The 22,636-nt window shown below is 46.3% G+C and overlaps 1 protein-coding gene across 1 annotated transcript in view; it reads right to left on the bottom strand.

Moving 5' to 3' along the window:
• The window catches only part of mgat5 (alpha-1,6-mannosylglycoprotein 6-beta-N-acetylglucosaminyltransferase), a 109,964-nt gene that overhangs the window by 33,443 nt on the left and 53,885 nt on the right, over nt 1-22,636 (bottom strand). Inside the window, exons 7-10 of the mRNA XM_056589177.1 lie at nt 20,688-20,857; nt 16,819-16,953; nt 8,938-9,071; nt 3,731-3,864 (exon numbers count right to left, since the gene is read on the bottom strand). Of these exons, the coding sequence (XP_056445152.1) occupies nt 3,731-3,864; nt 8,938-9,071; nt 16,819-16,953; nt 20,688-20,857 (573 nt within the window). The remainder of the gene's footprint in view (nt 1-3,730; nt 3,865-8,937; nt 9,072-16,818; nt 16,954-20,687; nt 20,858-22,636) is intronic.

Here is a 22,636-nt window from a genome sequence, read left to right as displayed (position 1 = left end):
TTTTACACCTGTAGACCTATACCCGCGATCATAGACCACCTTATGTGAATGCTTAATTAAAATACTTACATAGAACATCCACCATTGTGGAGAATAAGAACATAAAAATTGAACAAGAACAAAATAAACTTCCAAAAATCCGACTGTTCTAACAAGCCTAAAATCAGTCTCAACAAGGACGGAGAGTTGTGACCGGTCTCTCCGGGGATGTGCACACAGTGCTATTGCAACAATAGCCTACGCTGATAAGTCGCCTTGTAACAAAACTAAGAAAGAAAGAAAAATAGGCCCCTCGAATGATAACATAATCTTTTATTGTCTCATCTCATCATCTCATTTTCGTCCGCTTATCCGGGGTCGGGTCGCGGGGGGAGCAGCTCAAGCAGGGGGCCCCAGACTTCCCTTTCCCGGGCCACATTGACCAGCTCTGACGGGGGGATCCCGAGGCGTTCCCAGGCCAGTGTTGAGATATAATCTCTCCACCTAGTCCTGGGTCTTCCCCGAGGTCTCCTCCCCACTGGACGTGCCTGAAACACCTCCCAAGGAAGGCGCCCAGTGGGCATCCTTACCAGATGCCCTAACCACCTCAACTGACTCCTTTCTAAGTAAATGAGCAGCGGCTCTAATCCGAGTTCCTCACGGATGGCTGAGCTTCTCACCCTATCCCTAAGGGAGACGCCAGCCACCCTTCTGAGAAAACTCATCTCGGCCGCTTGTACCCGCAATCTCGTCCTTTCGGTCATCACCCAGCCCTCATGACCATAGGTGAGGATAGGATCGAAGATCAACCGGTAGATCGAGAGCTTTGCCTTGCGGCTCAGCTCTCTTTTCGTTACAACGGTGCGGTAAAGCGAACGCAATACCGCCCCCGCTGCTCCGATTCTCCGGCCAATCTCACGCTCCATAGTACCCTCACTCGCGAACAAGACCCCGAGGTACTTGAACTCCTTCACTTGGGCTAAGGACTCATTTCCTACCCGGAGTAAGAAATCCATCGGTTTCCTGCTAAGAGTCATGGCCTCAGATTTAGGGGTGCTGATCCTCATCCCAGCCGCTTCACACTGTGCCGCCAGCCGATCCAGTGAGTGCTGAAGGTCACAGGCCATTGATCCAATGAGGACCACATCATCTGCAAAAAGCAGTGACGAGATCCTCAGACCACCGAACTGCAACCCCTGCCCACCACGACTACGCCTCGATATCCTGTCCATGTATATCACAAACAGGATTGGTGACAAGGCGCAGCCCTGAAACACTTTGGTGCCGACCGAAAGTCCTTCTCCATGGCCTCTCCGAACTTCTCCCACAACCGCTGCTTAGCCTCCGACACGGCAGCAGCTGCAGCCCTTCGGGCCTGTCGGTACCCTGCAACCGAGTCAGGAGTCCTCCAGGATATCGTATCCCGGAAGGCCTCCTTCTTCAATCGGACGGCTTCCCTGACCACCGGTGTCCACCACGGTGTCCGAGGGTTACCGCCCCTTGAGGAGCCTAAGACCCTAAGGCCACAGCTAGCCACTGCAGCTTCAGCAATGGAGGCTTTGAACACCGCCCCCTCCGGCTCAATGCCCCCAACCTCCACAGGAATGCCAGAAAAACTCCGCCGGAGGTGTGAGTTGAAGATACCTAGGACGGGGGCCTCCTCCAGACGTTCCCAGTTCACCCGCACTACTCGTTTGGGCTTACCAGGTCTATCCGGAAATTTCCCCCATTCCCTGATCCAACTCACAAACAGATGGTGGTCGGTTGACAGTTCCGCCCCTCTCTTTACCCGAGTGTCCAAAACATGCAGCCTCAGATCAGATGACACGATCACAAAATCGATCATTGATCTTCGGCCTAGGGTACTCTGGTACCAGGTACACTTATGAGCACCCTTATGTTCGAACATGGTGTTTAAAGTTAAACAATAATCTTTTATTGTTTAACTTTAAATTATAAAACTAGCCAAAACATGTGTTCAATTCAAAGTAAACCATATCATGTTCCTATCATTGTATCATATCTCTACTCACAGTTCCGTGATATTTTGCTTGTTTCACAATGGCCTTAATCAGCATAGAGAATGGCCTGCAGATCCGCGTTGGTCATCAAATTCAGTCAGTTACTCTGCATTAGTTTCGCCTGGAGCCTCTCCCGCTCGTCGAGCCCAACATGGACACCCAACTCTCCGAGTGTCTGTGAGGGTTTTCGTTCCGGAATCCACGTAGATTTTCAGCTTGGCAGGGAAGATTTTGAGCTTTGATGTTCTTCTCTTTGAGCTGGTGTAGTCCTGGTCGAAGAATATCTTCCGTCCGTTGTATGGCACACCTCAGCGCTGTTTCCAAGCCTCCTGAATTACCGTTTCTATGATTCTGTAGTCCAGAAATCTGACGAACCCTGAATCTAATGGACCTCGGGGGGCTAGCAGGATCTTTCGGTTTCATGGTCAGTGATCGGTGAGCTCTCACTACATTTAGGTTCAACTCTTTTGGCAGCGTCAGTGAGGATCGGATGAGATCGTTTGTGAAGCTCAGCATATCCTTGTTACTTTCTTCACCTTCTCTCACCCCATATATGCGCACGTTGTTTCGTCTCGCCCTGGACTCTGTCATCAGATTTTGCTGACAGGCTAGCATCACAGAGTAATAAATAATTCATAGAAAAACAATAACATTATTTCACAACTATTCATGGGCTGTAAGCCTTATATTGTTTGAGGCAAATGTGGATGTTAATGGATGTTTCAGAATGTTGGTCATGGTGTTAAGCCAAATAAGACTGGGAGACTTAATTTATAGATCAAGTCAATCCTCCTCGCTGTTTGTGTTGCAAAGATATCAGTGACCTGGTCGTACCAAACTGGATATTTTCAAATTGATTTCAGAATTACAACGTGTGTAGCTTCACGGTTTCGGCCCCCTTTCAGACGGCTTGGTAACCCAACGGAGGAATTTTGGCGGCTGCCAATATAAGCGAACAAAGCCGCACCGAACCGCACCGCTCGGTCGAAATGCCAATGTAAGCAAACAGAGCAGTTCTGTACCGCAACGAACAGTACCGCAACACTCGGTGGAATCGTGGCATACGACTGAGCGGATTTGTTGGTTCTCGTAGTTCTCCCCTAGACTTGAGGGGATAACCCCTCCCTCCAGGCTGGTTCATAGGGCAGCCAGGGCTTCTGCTTAAGGGTTCATAACGCAGCCAGGACTCCTTCTTATTGGTTCATAGCGCAGCCAGGGCTCCAGCACATTCGTGAATAGATTTTTGCACGATTCAGACCCCTTAGCTAGTCACACCCACTCAAGAGGAGGAATTTACTCCTCTCTCCCATTGAACCCCATGTTATTCACCGTCGACCAACACTGCCGGGGAAATTAATGGGAGTCAATGGAGGCTGAGCGAGAAACGTCCTCAAACAGTAATTTAGGCGGGCGTCAGGCGATAGGGGGTGCTAATGTCCCTTTACCAATAGAAACGAACATTACATATACAAAGGCATTAAAGCATTGTCATATTTAAGAGCATTAATTCCTTACAGTAGTCTGGGCAATCGAAATTTTTTATTCTCAACAATGTTAAGGAGGATCTTCCTCCCTCTCCACACTGGAGAAGCCTCCACTGGTTTGTATGTATGTGCCCGTGTGCGCGTGTTTTTCATTATGTGTGTATGCCAGTGTGTCAGTATGTGTGTCTTCCAGTATGTGTATGCTAGTTTGTATGTGCCAGTGTGTGCGCCAGTTTGTGTGTGTACCTTCCAGAAGTTGTCCACCTTTCCATAGACCAGCGACTGGTTCTGCCGCTTGATGTCGTCGATGTGTCGTATATCGCTGGCGTTGAGGTGCTGCTCCACCACGAAGCCCAGGAAGCTGTTGTCTGGGGTGTGGGCTACACACACACACACACACACACACAAATGCACACGCACACACACACCTTAATGTTGATAAAAAATAACAAGAAAAACAAAAGAAGAAAAGGAATAAAGAAAGAACACAAAGTAACGATCTGAAAGACTCGGCATGACACCACTGCCATTGCTGACTAATCTTTCCCATCAAAAAGCTGAATTTGTAGCTTGTATAAACCCACTCCCTCCCATTTCCGCATCCAATGATATATTGGATGAGTTGGTCAAAGAAGGCAACCCACGCTATCCTGAACGACTGAACATAAAAAATGTGATGTTCTACACAACACTAAATGCCTGGGTTTCAGAGCTGGGCAGTTTGCCCTGATCAGTGTTCTCCAACACCGCACTCAGGTTTGTCAGTAAGCGACCCCGGACAGATGTTCATAGGAGCTGTTTAAACACATGGAGAACACCTCAGGTAATGATGTGGAAAGATGTGTTCATCCCTGAATGGTAAACGACTGCCCTCCACCGCCCAGCATATCAACCTGAGAGGTGATTACGTTGACTGCCACCTCCACTAGGAGGGGAGGCAAGTAATCCCTACCAGGATTTGAAACACACAAATGAAAATGTAACACGCTAAAACACACAACTATCAGTACAGTCTGGTAGTGTTTAGGGTGTTTGGTTAGATTAAGATGATAAGTTCTGGGTTCCATCCTATCAAAATGTCCACACACACACACACACACACACACACAAAGACAGAGAGCAGGGTTAAGCAGGAGCCCCCACTGACACAGGGAGGACGCTCTGCTGCACACTGAAGCGGTCTGCGGAGGCTCATTAACATTGGCCTCCTCCATAGGTCTCCACCCCTCAGACCACCTCCCCCCACTGAAGGCCCCCCCTCGCCAGGACTTTTTGGTGTTTCTCTTTCCAAATGGCAAGGGAGGACGCCATTGGAGGTGTTCTGCACACACACACACACACACACACACACACACACAGGAGTGGATGCATTTGCTTAGCCAGCAGATGTTTGGATCCTGCTATGCCGGAGTCAATATTGAACCGGTCCTGGTGACGACCTTGCCAAAGAACACGGGGTTGTTGCCGGCAGTCGGTAGGGAGAGGCGACGACACATTAGGTCAGGGAGAGGACCAGACAGTGCTGTCTGCACTATTGTGAGGACCAGAGCTGGTGATGTTAAATAATCCCATAAGTGTCAATACCTAGCAGGCCCAGTGCAGTGCCAAAGTGTGAAGCAGGTGACATCATTGGTGTTGGCACCCTCTACTTCAACGAGCCAAGTTCATGTCCCCCGCCCCTCAGAACGCCGCCTGACGCCCACGACTCTGACAGCAGAACAAGGGTGAGACATAGAGAAAAGCCACGAGAAGGGGAACTCTCTCAGTCAAATAATAAGTCAGCCCGATCCGGGGTCCAGCAGGGCGGAGATCAAACAGGCGGCTGTCTCAGCTCATAGTGGACCCCGAGCCTCTATAAAGATAAAGACAAAAGTCTGCCTAGCCATCCAACGGCTTCTCTCGGGGGCACAGATCCACCAAGCTCAAGGACTTCAGACCGACTGCGTCGGTGGGGGGCTGACTGGCCTGACTGTTTTTGATGAGCCTGTCAAAGAGTCCCGGCGCTGCCCTCCAGACCCTGAGGATGGCTGGGGTGTGCTGTTAGCATACCAAGTGCCTTTAATCACATGGGCCGCACGCTAGTGGTTAGTTTCAGGTGAATTATTCATCTGGAGACACGGCCTTCAATCAAGAAGCCGACACTGAACACCGGGAAGGCTGTACCGTACACCGTGGCGCTTGCTGAGGCCGATCAATATTAATACCCTGTACGGGGTCCTTGCTATTGAATAACACAACAGAAGCCAAAGCTGGACGAACAATAGCTTGATAATGTGTCTGGCCTGTATGCTTGACTGTTAAGTAAGGCAGCAGATAGATTTGGGACGAAATAAAACAATAACAGCACCCATCGAAGCCATTTGAAGAAGGCAATGGGTGTTTCAATGGATTTACCACAGTCAGTATTAACTCGGCACACAGCAAATACACAATTGTTATGTGATGGTCGTAGAAGTTGTGTTGTTAAATCCAATGACAACCCTTTGAGAAGATCACAAACTAGGATTACTTTTTTTTCTGTGACCGCTTGACTTGACAAGAAACAACATGTAGCCCTAATGACAAGTTTTGTTTGTTTGAGACGAGGGCTTTATGAGGCTAGAGTAATACCAAAAAAACGAAAACAGAACTACTGTGCTTAAAAATAACGTGAATAGGCAATTGGGGAACTATTTTTTTTATAAAAAAACTTTATAAGGGTTAAGAAATTATCAAAACAATGTTTTTGTTTAAAGTTATACCCCTCCTAGATTCACAGAACGAGCCAACTTAGGTGGGTTTGGTCAACCTTGGTTTATGTTGGGTAGACCCGGTCCTAAACGTATAGAAAGCCATTACCAGACCAAGGAAAACAATGAGAGTATACACATTTAACCACACAAAGGCACACAAACACACTTGCTAATGTGTTTCCCCTTTTTCTGTTCCTGTGGTTTGTTCTTTGACAAAGCATTTTGTGGCTTACCTTTCCCGTTTAAAGCACTTAATTGCACTCTCGACAATACTCCAAGCCCTAGCCAGTGGAAGCGGTTTGAAAAAAGGCGAAGTGCTGAAAGATATTTCTTTCTTTTCTTGCGGCTTCATGATTAATAAATTACTTACTGTAATTAGGGCTGAGATGCATAGCACGTTGGAACACAAGGTAATGTCTCCAATACACGCGAGGCTAACAGAATTAGATAAAAGAGCCTGTTTTGGCCTCATCTTGTCCACTTGGCTGGGGACCAGGTACTCCATGTTCCCCGTGAACTCAGATGTATGGCGCCGCAAAAAGACAAATGGACCAATCCAAAAGGAGGATAAATGACCCTGACCACACTCACAAGGTAAGGTAAAATTCTGTCCCCCAAGGTAGGCCTGATGGATCACCATGTTGTATGATTTCAGCCATCCAAGTACCAGAAGATGAGGGATTGTTTTAAGGGGATTTGACTGCCATTGTGACTACGGGGTCAAACAAGCAAATGCATATGTCAAATAATAATAAATGCATAACAGAAGACGGAAACAATGCTGTAGATACGATTTAAGAAATTGATTTGAGTGTCATTTGTTTAAAATGTCATCCATCATCCATAATAGTGAGTGAAATGCTGTGAAGGGATATCTGTGCTGCCTCTGTATGAGACTTTTAGACGTTAGTCTGCTCCCAGCTCATTTATGATAGATTGATTTGTTTGTTTCAACATTGCAAATCTGCTTTTTCCTTCTCTTTTACAACAAATCATACCTGCAGCAGCTTTAATCTCATTCTTTGGCTCGTGTTGACACCACTTGCCTCTCAAGCACAACACAACCAACATGTCTAAATGGGTTATCCGACCACAGTGGAGGCATAAAAGTATGAGTGCCACAACAGGGGAGCCCCGATCGGCAACACGTACTAATAATTAAGGCTGAAGGGCCTGGAAGAGAAGGACCAGCTCACGACACACTGAGACGAAGGAAACCCAGAGTCACCAGGCACAAAAGACCACAGGTCACACAGCGGAAGGCAAAGCCCCGGTGTGTTCAGCCCTCTGCCAACATGGGCCATGCACTTGTTTTCACCGCGATATAATCTAACCCCGCTGCTCTTCAAATGGACTTCCAGGGTGTCTTCTGGGAAAGAAGTAGCCTTATTCAGCACACAAAGAGCCCTTTCAGGTGTGTGGGTGTGGGGGGGTGTGGCCGAGGCTCCGGGTCGCTCTGGCCCCGGATCGTTTCTTTAAAGAAAGAAGTGCGGACCGGCAAGAGGGATAGCATTTCACTGCTTTGTCCGGCCGGGGGGGAAAGGTCAGTACCCGGGGGGAAAGGCTCGCTGCCATCCTGCAGGAACACGAACCCACCGTACACCACAACCACCCACCGCCAGCTCCTCATCACAACTACACAATCACAAGCCTTTATTCACCAGGCATCAAGCTCACTGTGTGGAGGGAGGGAGAGGACAGTTGAGTGTGACCAGGAGTGTGACGGATAAAGAGTATTTTCTTGTTGCTCTTGTCCCACGTTTAAGACAAAGTGAAATTGCTTTCACCTTTTCCAGATCTATTATTAAGCAGCATTCTCCGAAGCGAGGGTTAAACCGAATCAGTTTTTACCAGGTGGATTGCATTGTGTGTCTTTTGTCCAATCATTGAGCAGGTCATTGAGTAGGTCCCTTTAACCATAGACATTAAGGAGCAGCGAGAGCGTGAGTGGGCATCGAGCTCAAGGATACCTCAGGTCAAGCTTTGGACATTGGGAATCTAACCAAGAACCTTCTAGAATACTTCCGGAATATGACGTTATTTCCATAGAAAACAGGTAATGAGCACAGAATGAATAATTTAATGTAATTTCTGTTTGAAGTATGCTGTAAGGACTTGTATGTTGGTTTCCCAGCCTTGCAGAATATACCTTAATCAATAACAGACCAGAGGAGGGATGATGTGAGCGCTCTTCAACATTCAATAATGAACTGCAGTGACTTCTGTGAAACAGGAACTGGCATGGATATTGGTTTAGAGGGCAACACTGCTGAGCTGCTTGTGTGCCTGAGCTTTCACATTCCCACTGGCCAGCATTGACTTCCAACTCTGACGCAGCACCTAGCAAAACATATTACGGATCATTCAGCACAGTTTTGGAAGGGTCCCACTGACTGGGGGTAGACTGTGTATTCTTTTGTATTCATGGATTAGGCTACTGGTATTATAGTATGAATACAGTGAGCCTGTATCTGGTTTAGATCAGTGTTGAACTCTAAATGCATCTTAGAGCAGTAATGCCTCAAACCCATACCTCCTAATTGGTTTCAAAGTATCTCTGGACATTTATGTTTGGGTTCGTTTCCCAGCCTTTGGGTTCTCGGTTCGGTTCCCATCAACCTGTTGGCATCTTTGAGAAATTATTCCTAAATCCCCTTGCTGCTCATTGATTAATACTATATTTTCAAAACGACTCAAAATAAACCGAGCCTTAAGACTTACGGAACATGGTGTTGAACTGCTGCGGGTTCAGATTCCACTTTCCCCAGGGAGTCTTGTGGCCCTTGGACTGGGCGTAGTGGGCGTGGTTAAACTCTGGCTCCGTGCCGAAGGAATCCAGCACCCGTAACATGCACCTGTCACACACACACACACACACACACACACACACACACACACACACACACACACACACACACACACACACACACACACACACACACACACACACACACACACACACACACACACACACACACACACACCAGAGTGAACATGACATCATTGGAATTTGTTCATAGTGTTCTTAAGTCGTCTGCAGATTAGCTCTCCACAAATGAATAGACTGTTTACCCTTAAGCAATTCGTTTTAAATTGATATCGTAGGTGTTACGGCATCACAGGGTATACGGGTTAAACATTCTACCCACAATTCAAACCAACCATCTAATCTACTCTATTATCTCTTCGTAATCACATTCTGTCATACGTATGTGTGTGCATATGTTTGTGCCTGCGTGTGCGTGTATGTTGACAACCTTATCCTCAATATTATTTTAGACTGCACATTTCTTTGCATTGGTGACATTCGATACAAAGTTCGAAAAATGTGTGGTTCAACCATTGGATGGTGAAAGTTGCAAGGTCTGACGATGATCATCCGGAACAAAAGAGCACACTCTCGCCCACCCTGTCCACTCTCGCTATCCCTCCCACTCCCCCTCAATGTCCACATATCTCTGCGGCCTCCCTCCCTCCTGTTACTCTCACATTCTGTCCCCCAACTGGCAGATGATCCGCAGATGGCAGTGAGAATTATGCACGTGTGTGTGAGTGTGGGAGAGGGGTGCCGGGTGTTGTAAAGGGAACTAGAACTGCAAGCAGTTATGCAGGGGTCCAAGAAGTGTGCATTTCGCCGGCACAACGCGACAAGAAATGTGCGTTTCGCCGGCACAACGCGAAGCATGTGTTCAAAACGCTACCCTGAACTTGTGGATACAAAGGATTTGACTGTGGTAGGAGTAGCGAGAAGTCAGTTCGCAGCGAAATTTTTTAGAAGATATACAATTTCCTCGTTTATGGCGCCCCCTAATGGCGAAATTTTCCGATTTTTTTATCGAACGGCATTAAGGTTAGCACCAACATGTCTGTAAAATTTGGACTCGTTCTGATGTCTACTTTTGGATTTTTCTGGATTTTTGATTTTCCACGTCTAATTTAGCTCATAAAACAATATTCAAAACGCTCCCGTTTCGTCAACGAAGGTCGGATCAAAAAATTGTCCGATAATTTCTTTGCGCGTGCGTCTAAAGATGTCGTGTGCAAAGTTTGGTGTCGATTGGTCAAGAAATGTGGGAGGAGTAGGGAAAAAACAGTTTTTTTTGGAGCAGCAGACTCCAGTGAATATGTGGGTACAAGTTTTTGACTGTGGGAGGTTCGGTGTGGGAGTTATAGCCCCAAACGCGTATTCCTTGGTATAGCGCCACCTAGTGACCGGCGTGTCTGGATTTTGTCGCCTGAATAGTCTTCACGGACCTGGATCTAGTCATGAAATTGGCATGTCGGCACCATTTACGGTCTGGGCTGTGGTACCACTTTCTTGGTAGGAAGTATAATAAAAAAAATCCTTACAAAAACAATAGGGATCCAACCTGTTGGCTTGGACCCCTAATTAGGGAAAATGTTCAGCTGAGTAGTCATTTAGTTAAGAAAAGATAATAGTTTATTGACTCAGGCGGGAACTCGGCAGTGAATATAGATGGATATGGTCATTACAGAGCAGGGGATGAGGGGGGGGGGGGGAGACATCTTGCTGGACAATTCCGAACAAGAGTAGGGTAAGGATATGGGGGGTGGGAGCAGTTGATGAGAAGTTTGTCAGAGACGAGCAGTTTGTCGAAATAATCGATGGAAAAGGGAAACAAAGTTGACTTCAGTGAGGCAGACTTGGCGGGCGGTAGGTGAATCATCCCTTCAGCCAAGAAGGTGGAGGGGGGCGTTGTGCAAAGTGGCTCCCTGTCTTGTTCGAACAGGTAGAGGCCAAGAACCACCTGTTGCCAAAGTAACAGCCAACCCCCAGACCCAAAAAAAAAGTTTTTTTGCGATCCAACGATACATCCTAAGTTACTGTTTCTGTAACAAATTCCTGTTTCATGGCGTGTAAAGTCGCTGAGGCCGACTTCAGGAGGACCTGATATGAAGCCATCATCACACAACGGCTCAGTTTCTATCGCTGAACTGCTATCCCCGGTGCACAGCTCAGACATCAACACTTCAGAGAGCGGAGAACAAACCGGATCACAGAGCAGTGTGTTCAACACGACAGGAGGAATTAAATTAATTATGAAAACAGCACTTTTCCTGGGATTTGGGGTGTCGTTGTGGGTAAATGGTGCTCTGACACGCATAGAAACTTTGAAAAAAGTCTGTACATGATTTTTTGGGTGAGATACGCATTTCTGGAAGCAGCCCGCCTCCAGCTACCGAACGAGCGAGTCAGTTTCGGCGCCCCCTCCTACGTAGGAAGGAGGCACATTTGAATATTACCTCCAGCTTCCCCACTCCCCTCCAATCAGAGCATCCCTAAGATTTTGCGGACCAGCGGACGAGCAGCTCCGGCGGGGGGAACTCGGCGCGCTAGCCCTGCAGCTAAGCTCCGGGAGTACAATCCCTTTCACTGGCGCCGAGCTCACCCCGCCGGAGCTGCCGCCGAAGCTTCGGCGGAAGTCGGGAGGAGGAGACATGGAGTAGAAAGGGATTGTACTCTCGGAGCTGAGCTGCCGGACTGCCGCCGAGCTACCCCAGCCGGAGCTGCTCGTCCGCCCAAGCTGCTAGTCCACTGGAGCTGCCACCTAGCTTCGGCGCCAGTTCAGCTCGCCGGAGCTGCCGGACTGCGGCCGGATGGCTTCAACGGCGGCCGGACTGTAGTCCGGCAGCTTCGGCACAGGGAGCTCGGAGGCAGTCCGGCAGCTCAGCTCCCGGAGTACAATCCCTTTCTTCTCCATGTCGCGGTTCATGGACTTCAGAGAGTCAATGCCAAAGTTCCATCCCCCCAATTCTTCTCAACCATGGGCGAGATATCCCCCACAACGAGTCTTTACTTGTGGAAGTACCAGAGACGTCAGACAGTCTTTATTATTCTTAATATCATCCGAGGCGCACATAGCATATTATATAAGTACCCATACATAATATTATTATGTTCAATTATATTATATAGATATAGAGCTCCAGGAGTCAGCAAACGGCAACAATCCCTGCTCCTCCATGCTGTGGTTCAGTCTGACAGCTCATTGGTCAATGGGCAGCAGCTCATTTGCATCAACGCTACAGACACCAGAAACAGCGCATTCTGAAGGGACTGAAACAGAGGGGAATAGCGATATTTATTTTCCTAAAAGCTATTTCCAGCAAACAGCTTCAAAAACATGTTTTCTGGAAGTCAAATGCTATGTTTACTTGTTGGGAAAAACATCATAATATGTCTCCTTTAAAGAGAGGTTGACAGCGACACGCAAAGAAGGAGAATGGTTGCAATAAAGAGGACGTCAGCAGAAGAACCAGGGCTCCAGACTGCGACCAAATGGTCTCATTATGAGACCAAAATTTGAGATATGCGACCGAATTTTCCATCTGGTCGTGCATGTGCGACCAGTAAATTTGCCCCCTTCTTTTTACACGTTAAACGTGGAAGGGGCGCGTCAATGAATCCAGAATCTTTAGCAGGCCAATGAGTGTAAGAAGGATATGAAATGTCAGTGGCTAATGTGTCGAGGGGGAGGGTCCTAGAGATTATCGACCGCGCGTAAACGTCTGTGCGAAGGAGAAAAATTTCACTGCTACGTGCGTTTACAATGAGCAAGCAAACTATTGACTCGTTCTTCCGACCTTCGGCTAGTGTGCCAGTTCAAGTCAGTCCTGCACGGGTCTTATTTTACAAACCCCGCACCAGCCCGTACCCGCAATACTAAGCCCGACCAGACCCGCTATGAATTGATACCGACACCCGACCCGCACCCGATGGAGAATTAGAAACATTAGATGGAAATTACACTATCTGGTGTTTGGCTTGGTGCTATAGATTGTTGTGCAAAAAAAGCACATCATCCACTGTTGACGGTTTTAGTTGACTCCTCTGCTCCTGATTAACATATCCAGCACAAGTGAATTCTCGCTCGCAATCGCAAAACCCACGCCTGACCCGCGCTTTTCAGGCGTCCGACCCGACTCGTTTCACCGTCGTTTCACCAGTGCAGGAATCTGCTTCAGGTTCCATAAAGGGCTTTTCACACGGGAGGCGTTTGTCAGGCCTGATAATGCATTCTCAATGGAGAGGCGAGCGCCAGAGAAGAGGCTCAGCATCCTGACAAGCGGGCGCAATCCCGTGAAACTGTCGCTTCAGTACTACTTGTCGAACGCATGCATGCGCAAACCTGGAAACCGTTGGGATAGATGAGAATCACAATAAAATGTGACACTGAATTTGAACATTGTAATTTCTGCATCTATAATCAAATTTCTGGTTGCGCCCCTGAAATTTTCAGTTAGGGGCCACAGTGCTCCTAGTAAAAAAAGTTAGTCTGGAGCCCTGCCAAGACAAAACGAGAACCAGAGAGAAACCAACACGAGGGACCAGAAGAGACAAAGGCAGAAGGGAGAAGGATTTGAGTAGGCACACTGAGAACGGAGGGGGGGAAGACGGCCCGACCATAAAGATCAATACAGCGAGTATCGCTAGAAGCACTGACGGTGACTTCCTCATATGCCTGGCTGTTTCTTCAGCTCCTCTGGGCGCCCATGTTCCCGCCCCGCTGGACAACAGTGCGTCACGCACTGCGGTTCCTGCTACGTGAGGGCTTTTGATTATTTTGAGGTGCAGAAAGCAGTGTGATAAATCGACCCTAGTGAGTACTTCACACAGAGGACTTATTTTTCCTCTTCCCTCACTCCAGAAAACCAATAGCTGACAAAAGGCCATTTATTACCCAGCACTGCTCTCCTGCACATTGTGCTGCGTCGTATAGCACGCACCAGGCTGGCCTGGACATAAATCCACTGCTGTTGTGATTCCTGAGGACATTTATTTCCCGTCTGCCTTTTTGAGAGTACAGAGAAAAATGGGACCCAGAGGACGACGTCAAGCAGGGCCTGACAGCGTGAGATTCAGACTCACAGCTGTCAGGGGGAAGATTCCCCATCAGGGACAGAGGCAGCGAACCAAAGAGACACACGCGTTGAAGAGGAGGGCCGTGGGGAGGCTGAGACAGGGGCGAAGAAGAGGGGGAACAGAGAGAGAAGGGAGGAGAAAAAAAAGAGTGCCCAGGCCATCAGTTGACCGGGGACATTGAGGTGCCCCAACAACCTTTCAGCTGAACAAATATTTCATAATGATTATCTCGGTGCAATAGTTCTACATGAGTGACTTCTTTTTTTCTCTGCTTTTGGAGTTTAGTATTCTCGCCACACCTGTTGCACATTGAGTAATGAGTGTGAACAGGTTAAACCATCAGTACACACACACACTCAGATCTCCTGCATGGAAACATACATACAATAAACCCGATTGAACATCACCACCCTGCGACCTGTTTGGAGGAGCCCAGTTAAAGTCACCCAGGTGGAGCGGGGCAGCCACATAGGTGGCGTATATCTCAGACCTTTTTACAATGGGTAATCGACTAACTGCTACGACTTTAGATCAAGTTCATTCATACGCTGCCAAATCTCTGCCCTACACAACCTCTGCTCTATCACTTGGACTCTCGGTCCAGATGAACTGACTACTCCATGTCTCCTCCTCCCGACTTCCGCCGAAGCTTCGGCGGCAGCTCCGGCGGGGTGAGCTCGGCGCCAGTGAAAGGGATTGTACTCCCGGAGCTTAGCTGCAGGGCTAGCGCGCCGAGTTCCCCCCGCCGGAGCTGCTCGTCCGCTGGTCCGCAAAATCTTAGGGATGCTCTGATTGGAGGGGAGTGGGGAAGCTAATATTCAAATGTGCCTCCTTCCTACGTAGGAGGGGGCGTTCCTGTTTTCTATCCACGTTTTACGAAGCCATTGTTAAGCTTCACGCCTATACACACCTTGGTATGTCAGGGTCATGTCTACAGAGTCCTGTGTGTCCCTAATACGTCGGTCAGGGTTCCTGCAGGGTTTATTTCCCGGAGAACATCGGAGAACATCGAATCAAAAGAATAAAGCCTTCAATGGCCGAATCATCAAACCACAAATTAAGAAATAGAGGAAGAGGCTTGAGCCTTCAAGAGGAATCACCATCAAAGAGAAGAAATAGAAGGCTACATTAAACACAAAGATAAAAACGATGCAGTGTTTTCCTTCAGGGGCCACGCGGAGGAAGACGGCCGTCGGCACAAAGCCACGGGCCGACAGGAGGAGCCGTTAGCAGCCTCAGCACATCGTCACTCTACTGCTGGTACTGTTAGCTTGAGTAAAAACAACAACCACAACAACACATCCGCCTGCCCAGGTTAGAGCGTGGAAACGTCCATCTGCGGTCGGCTGGAGGCCTGCGGCAAGACAGGAGACGGCGATGTCGCTGGCAGTGGAGGAGGAAAGGGTAAACGCCCTGGGCCTATGGAGCGCCAGGTTCACCTCTTTATTTATAGCACCACACACAATGTCCTCCCCGTGACGGCTGTGTGCTTTGGTCTGAAGCGTCAAGAGTGTGATCGGTCATACCTCAGAGTTAGTTTTATATGCTAGGGAAGCTACTCTGAGGCAAAGAGTTGGGAGGTAATAAAGGATGACAACAGAGGCCCAGACCCAAGACAGACCGGGTGACCCAGGTCATAGCCAGGGTCAGATGGCCAGACCCAAGACAGACGAGTGACCATGGTCACAAGGTCAGACGCCCTGCCATGGACTCCAACTCTGAGGAATAAGCAGGGTCAAGGTTATGGTTATGGTCGCCTTCTTGGGTCGATCGCTGAGGATGTGTTACTCTCTGGATGTTGCTTGGACGAAGCGTTGAAGCGAGCAGAAGTACAATCTAGAATATTCTCTCAGGTAGACACTCCAAAGGGAAGCGGGAGATCACTATTTTTTTCTGACATGGCTTTGGTGAGCCGTGCTATTATTAAACTCATGTCAAGATACCAAATTGGCAGAACAACCAATATATGAAACATCAAACACTTGAAGTTTACTTCTGGTGGAAGGTGAAATTGATGTTTCAAAAGCACTATACAACAGGGACCATAGATCACATCTCCCAGCTCCTTCTTCCCCTACTACTGAACTTCACAGCTCAAACACAGAAAAGAAAGAACCTTATTGATCATTTCTACAAAGCTGCCCCTTCCAGACTGGAAACTAGGTCACAAAAGTGTGCGCGTATGTGTGGGCACGTGTGTGCATATGTAGTATTGCAAGAACAAAGGGCATTGACCAACATGATATCAAACCACCGTTTTCTTCATCTTAAGTTTGTTTTGTTAGTGAAACAGCAAATATCTTATTAATGTATACAATAGCACTCATTGGGTCACTACTTTATCTTGGTTTAATGTATCATGGAAAAATGTGACTTTGTGACATGCGTTTTTTCAGATTTGATATATCATACGTGCTATACAAAATGATTATTATTACTAGTATAATGTGATTTAATAAAGCGAAAATACAAATACATGACACAAGATGTATCGATAGATATATATACATTTTTTTAATTTGTTATTGGCTTTTGTCATTATACACCATATATCTAATATAAGCCAGTATATAAACCAGTATAATATGATCACTCACTGGTCGTGATGATAAATTATGTATCCGATATAAACCAGTATAATATGTTGATGATGATAGATCTAATATAAACCAGTATAATATGATGATGATTCATCTAATATAAACCAGTATACTCACTGGTAGTGCACCCAGGAGGGCCCCAGGGTCTTTTTGAACTGTGTGAGCCCCACGATGTCGATGTAGATGAGCTCCACAACCTTGTCCCCCTGGGTGGGGCAGCTGGACTTGTTCCCCATCACACGGCGCATGATCCTGGGGGCGTGGCGCAGGCGGGTAGGGGGTAGGGGCGGAAGAACCATAAACATTTACATTTACATTTACATTTAGAAGACGCTTTTATCCAAAGCAACCTACAATAAGTACATTTGTCAGAAGAAAGAGAAACAACAATATCGCTGTTGGTACAGTAAGGATGTTCATAGAACCAAGTGCCAAGCAACTACAATTGCTAGGTATACCCATTCCCCGTATACAACAAAGATAGCTAGGACTACAAAATGGCAAGTACTATAACTAAGTACGACACACAATAAGTGCGTCCATTAAGTGCCAGGACGTAAAACATACATTAAGTGCATACATTTAAGAGCCAGGACGTACAACATAAAATAAGGGTGTACATAAAGTGCCAGGACGTACAACATACAATAAGTGCGTAGGAGGGGTGGTGAACTCTGAAGAGGTCAGTCTTTAGTCTTTTGCGGAATCTGGTGAGCGACCCTGCGTTCCTGACAATGGCAGGATTTTGAGTCTTTAGGAGGAAGACACGTCTAGTGGAGTGGTGGTTTGGGAGATATGGTTCTGTCCCACATGGGGGGTTGACTTTGCAGCATGACATGATAGACATGACAAATACATGACCAATACAAATGGACCCGTAAAATGATGGTCCGCCAACGCGAAATATTAGGTTTTATAAAAAATACACACACACACACACACAAATGTTAAAGTAAACACATGGTAACCAGAACATCCACACATTTCCAAGCATGTGCGTCTGAGTGCTCTGTCTGAACCTAGCAGAAGTGGAGCAGAGAGGCTTTTGTTTACGTCCATAAACACCCTGGCCTTGGGAAAAAAACATAATTCCAAGTGATTCAGAGTGCATCTGCCAATGGGCCACAAAATGGCCCTGTTGGGTTCTGATAACGCTCTTCTCTTGTTCATGATAATCCGTCCCCTTGTTTCCCGCCCTCTACCATGTGGTTGCACCTCAACGTTTACCACCTTTATTATTGTTTCCTTCTTTTCTAGTTCTTGTATGGCCTTGGTATAGTATTTGGGTTAAGGTAGAAGTAGTTTGGGCTTACAATGGTGACGCTACAAACATAAGAATTGGAATACATTTTGGGGTTTTACGAGACGGTATTAGATATGCATGACCAAGTAAAAGTCAGATCTACAATAATCTGGGAATAGATTTAGTCATTTAGACGACAATTTTATCCAAAGCGTCTGGATATGCGACGCTTACGATCGATATTGCGGCTGTGGAGGTACAGAAGAGGAAAAATCAATCAGCTCAAATCTGGGTGAGTGGGGTGTATCACTTACTTTTGCTTCATATTTGTTTCGACCAATCATGTTGCTGGAGAACATGCTGGAGATCAGCGAGTGTGTAAATGGTTTATGTCAAACAAAAACTGGGCTCACAGTAGTAAAGGTCTCCCTGTGCTAAGAAAAGCAAAAACATCCTTTCTGGACCCCGATTTAACACAAAGCTATAATGAGTCTCAATTATAAATATGAAACAGTATATACATTAATAGATAACTTATTTGATAATAAATACATTTAATATATTAAAAGATTGAGAAAAGTTTTTTTCACCATCCCTTTAATAACGTCACTGCCTCTTTCAGACGTCTTTCTCTAGACGAGCTTGAAGAACTGTTAAACGATTCAGAGACAAAATCAGAGGCACGTGTTACATGTAAACTGTATAATTGATATTATATTATTAGTCTTCGTCTTTCAATCTCAAGACGAGTGTTTGATATATCTATTGACAAAACGAGTGCTGAAAGACTGTTTTGGTGAGTTTTGACCTAATTTGTGAGTACCGGTCCACCGGGTTGAATGAAGGTATGCGTAATATACTAATATACTAGCGACATAAACCGTCACAACTAACTCACTTCAGCTCAGTTTGGAATAGGTTTACGTTGTTTTATGTACGACTTTATGTTATAGATGTTTTAAGCAAGGCAAGGCAACTTTATTCATGTAACACTTTTCATACACAAGGCAGACTCAAAGTGCTTCACATATAAACATTGTCATACAATAAAATAAAATAATAGATAAGTAAAAGAAAACATATGCAGAGAAATGAGTAAAATAGAAAGTGCAATGTATTTAAGATCAGATCAACAGTCTCTCCGGTATCCACGTCGGGACTCCAACCCGACCTAAAGAAATTCGGTACCCACGTCGGGACTCCAACCCGACTTAAAGGAACTTGAACTTTCTCTGGGACTCCAACCCGGATTCTAGTCAATTTCTATTGTAGGACTATATTCTAGGACTCTAACCCAGACACACGTCGGGACTCTAACCACGAACCAAAGGCCTTATTCTGGGACTCCAACCCAGACAGAACTCAGGCCTTTCTCTGGGACTCCAACCCGACCTAAAGGAACTTGGTCCTTTCTCTGGGACTCCAACCCGACCTAAAGGAATTTGGTCCTTTCCCTGGGACTCCAACCCAGGTTCTAGGACTCTAATCCAGACAGAACTTGGGTCTCAAACCCTTATCCTTGCTCTCTGGTATCAGATCATATATCTTTCTGGAAAAATAGAAAGGGTTACAAATCGAAACGTTTGAATCCCTATTGTTTTACGTTTGTGAATAATTGTAATGGTCGAGTGTCGGTTGTCAGTTAGTTTTATGTAACCATGGTAATACAGTCTGCGGGGGAGAAATAGCATTCCTCCGCCATAGCCATATAAAGCGAGAGAATTTATATAGGTGGTCGGTGAACTGTCTTATTTATTTTATGTATGGCCTGTTGTGCAGGTCAGGTTTTTTGAAACCCTGAAAAAGGATCCTAGAACCACATCTGTGTTGCACGTCTGGACAGCGCAGACAAAGATATTTTATACAGATATTGTTGGAAAGATATTAGATTGTTGTTGTTTGTATACACATTTGTATACACAATTAATTGTATACACATTTTGATTGTATTTTACTTTTCATAATGTATAGGAAACAATCACAAACTAGAACAAAACAACATTTATTCAATATTTAATATATTAAATATTTATTTAGCAGAACAAATATAGTTGCACAAACTCTTTAATTAACAGAACATTTATATAATATTTAATATATTTAGTATTTATTTAGCAGAACAAATATATATGTACAAACTAATTAATATAACATTAATTTAATATTTATTTAGCAGAACATAAGAGACTCATCTAAAGACAACTTAATAGAAACTTAATATAAACCCTGTCTCCAGTCTTTAATTTCTATTTTTGATTTCACCGCTCCAAACGAACCTAGGACTGGCCCAGTAACATCATTTTCTAGTTTTAAGCGTTTTTGTTACACCAACGTTGTCAGAAAAAGTATTTAAGCTTTCAAATTGACAGTTAAAACTGGCGACCATAGAAATACATCCATTCAAATACCCTTCTGAAACCCTCCCCGCTAGCAAACGTTTCTCTTTGAGACCATTTCTCTGGAACAAAACAGATAACAAGGAGTAACTCTATAGGACAAGGATCCCAGAATATAGGAAAGGCTTTCCGAATACTTAGCAAGAACACTCCACAGAAGTTAGTCCAGTTCTAGCTAGCACAGCCCTAGCCCAGTTCTAGCTAGCGCACCCCTAGCCCAGTTCTAGCGAGCGCAGCCCTAGCCCAGTTCTAGCTAGCGCAGCCCTAGCCCAGTTCTAGCTAGCGCAGCCCTAGCCCAGTGCTAGCTAGCACAGCCCTAGCTAGCACAGGTCTGCGGCAGTACTCACTCTTTGAGCTCGGCCAGGGAGGCAGAGATGCGCACGTCGTGGCCCAGCAGGTAGAGGGTGGTGATGAGGTCGCTCCACTGCACCAGCTCCCCCAGGGGCCCGCCGCTGAAGGCGTTCTCCGCAATCTTGAAACCTGACTCCTTGGTGAGGAGGCCCAGGTGCACCAGGATCTGGTCAGAGAGCGAGAACGAGAGCGAGAGCGAGAGAGAGAGGTTGAACACACGATACCAGAGTCTTCTACTGTTGTGTTCTCTGGGTTTGAGGTACCCCAAGGACACGCATTACACTGTGGATTAGACCCTTTTCACTGGGGGGGGTTTGGTACGAGCAACACAGGGTTTGCTCAGAACACTAATGATGGGTCTGCTCTGTTATGTGCCAGGGTCCAGGAAGTAGACTCATCTTCACTAGTTTAGTTCACTATGCAGCCCTGGTACATGACAGTAGCATGTAGCATGAGGCATAATTAGGGCCCTATTTTAACGGTCTGAAACGCAAGTGGGAAGCGCAAAGCGCAAGTAGCTTTGTGGGCGGTTCTACGGCGCTATCGCTATTTTACAGGCGGATAAATGACACTTGCGACAAGTGTCAAAAGGGTTGGTCTGAAGCAGCCTAGTTACCCGTAGGTGTGGTTTGGGCGTAACGTCCAACAAACCAATGAGAGTGCCAGCTCCCATCCCCCTTAAGAGCCATGAGCGCATTTGAATCGGACGAGTTGATATTTTGACAGCGCGTCTGCAGTCTCCGATGAGACAGATGCACATGAATTTCAAACTGCAAATGGCTCAGTTTATTGCCAAATAATATGGCCTAATTCACACATGGAATAAGGGGTTTTCTTCCACAACTTCAGAAATACTGAGTCCTCAAATAAATTTCGGCAAAGAAAACGTAGGCCTATATGATATAACATATTATATGCGGTAACTGTGGTTCTATTTAATGATATACGCAGTACATTATAAACATTGTTTCTTATCAGTATTGTATGCTATCCTAATATGCATGTGTCCCCGCGGTATAAGACATTGCCATTGATTGAATTATGCGTTACGTGTTTAGTTTGCGTGTGTTTAAACAGAGCACATACGCGCGCCCGCATTCATTCATTCTTTTTAACACTCACTCGCGGTAAAACAATGTTTTTCACGATCAAATACTCATCAATCCTAAAAGTTATGGGCATGTAGGCCTACACGATGTCTCTGTCAAGAAAAAATGTGTTTGCTGTACGGTGTTTGCAGATGCATTGATTTAAAAGTACAACTTATTACCGCTGCATCAGCTGTTCCTAAATAATTTACCAAGAATGTGCGGCTAGGTAGATGGGAGAAGCAAAGTGTATGCGCGAGGTGCACAAGCAATCCGTATGCATCGCATGCGCATGTATGCATGCGCCCTTAAAATAGCATCTGAACAACGCGCCACTGACTTTAAACCAGGTATTTCCTGGTCAGTAGCGCAATGGTATTCAGAAACGGCAAAATACCGTTTGCGCCAGAACACGCCTCCTCCTTCCGCCGAATTTACCGGCGAGTGGCGGTGGTGGGAAAAGAACGCTCTGCGCCAGTTGTAAACTAGCAACGACACATGCGCCAGTGACTAAGTCACTTGCGCCGGATGCAAGATAGGGCCCTTAGTGTTGTGAGCTTAACATATGTTTATCCCACGCTGGACTAACACTGTTCCTCTCCTCTCCACTCTGAAAGAGAGAAGAGAGGGAAGAGAAAGGGAGAGGCATGGGTAGGCATCAAGATTAAGAGCTGCGTACAAAGATGGAGACAGAGGACAACATACAACGGAGGGGAGGTATAGAAAGAGAGACAGCGAGAGAGCCAGAGCACGAGGGAGAGATTGGGAAGCTGATGAGTGTCCCTAGGCTAAAGAGACAGAGTTTCTACAGTCCCTGTGTGTAAGAAAACACTACAGCGTGAGGGAGAGTGGGGGTC

Source organism: Gadus chalcogrammus, chromosome 4 (assembly GCF_026213295.1).
Source record: "Gadus chalcogrammus isolate NIFS_2021 chromosome 4, NIFS_Gcha_1.0, whole genome shotgun sequence".
NCBI classification, from domain to species: domain Eukaryota; kingdom Metazoa; phylum Chordata; class Actinopteri; order Gadiformes; family Gadidae; genus Gadus; species Gadus chalcogrammus.
Note: the sequence above shows the minus strand (reverse complement) of the source record. Positions and strands in the feature narration are given on the sequence as shown.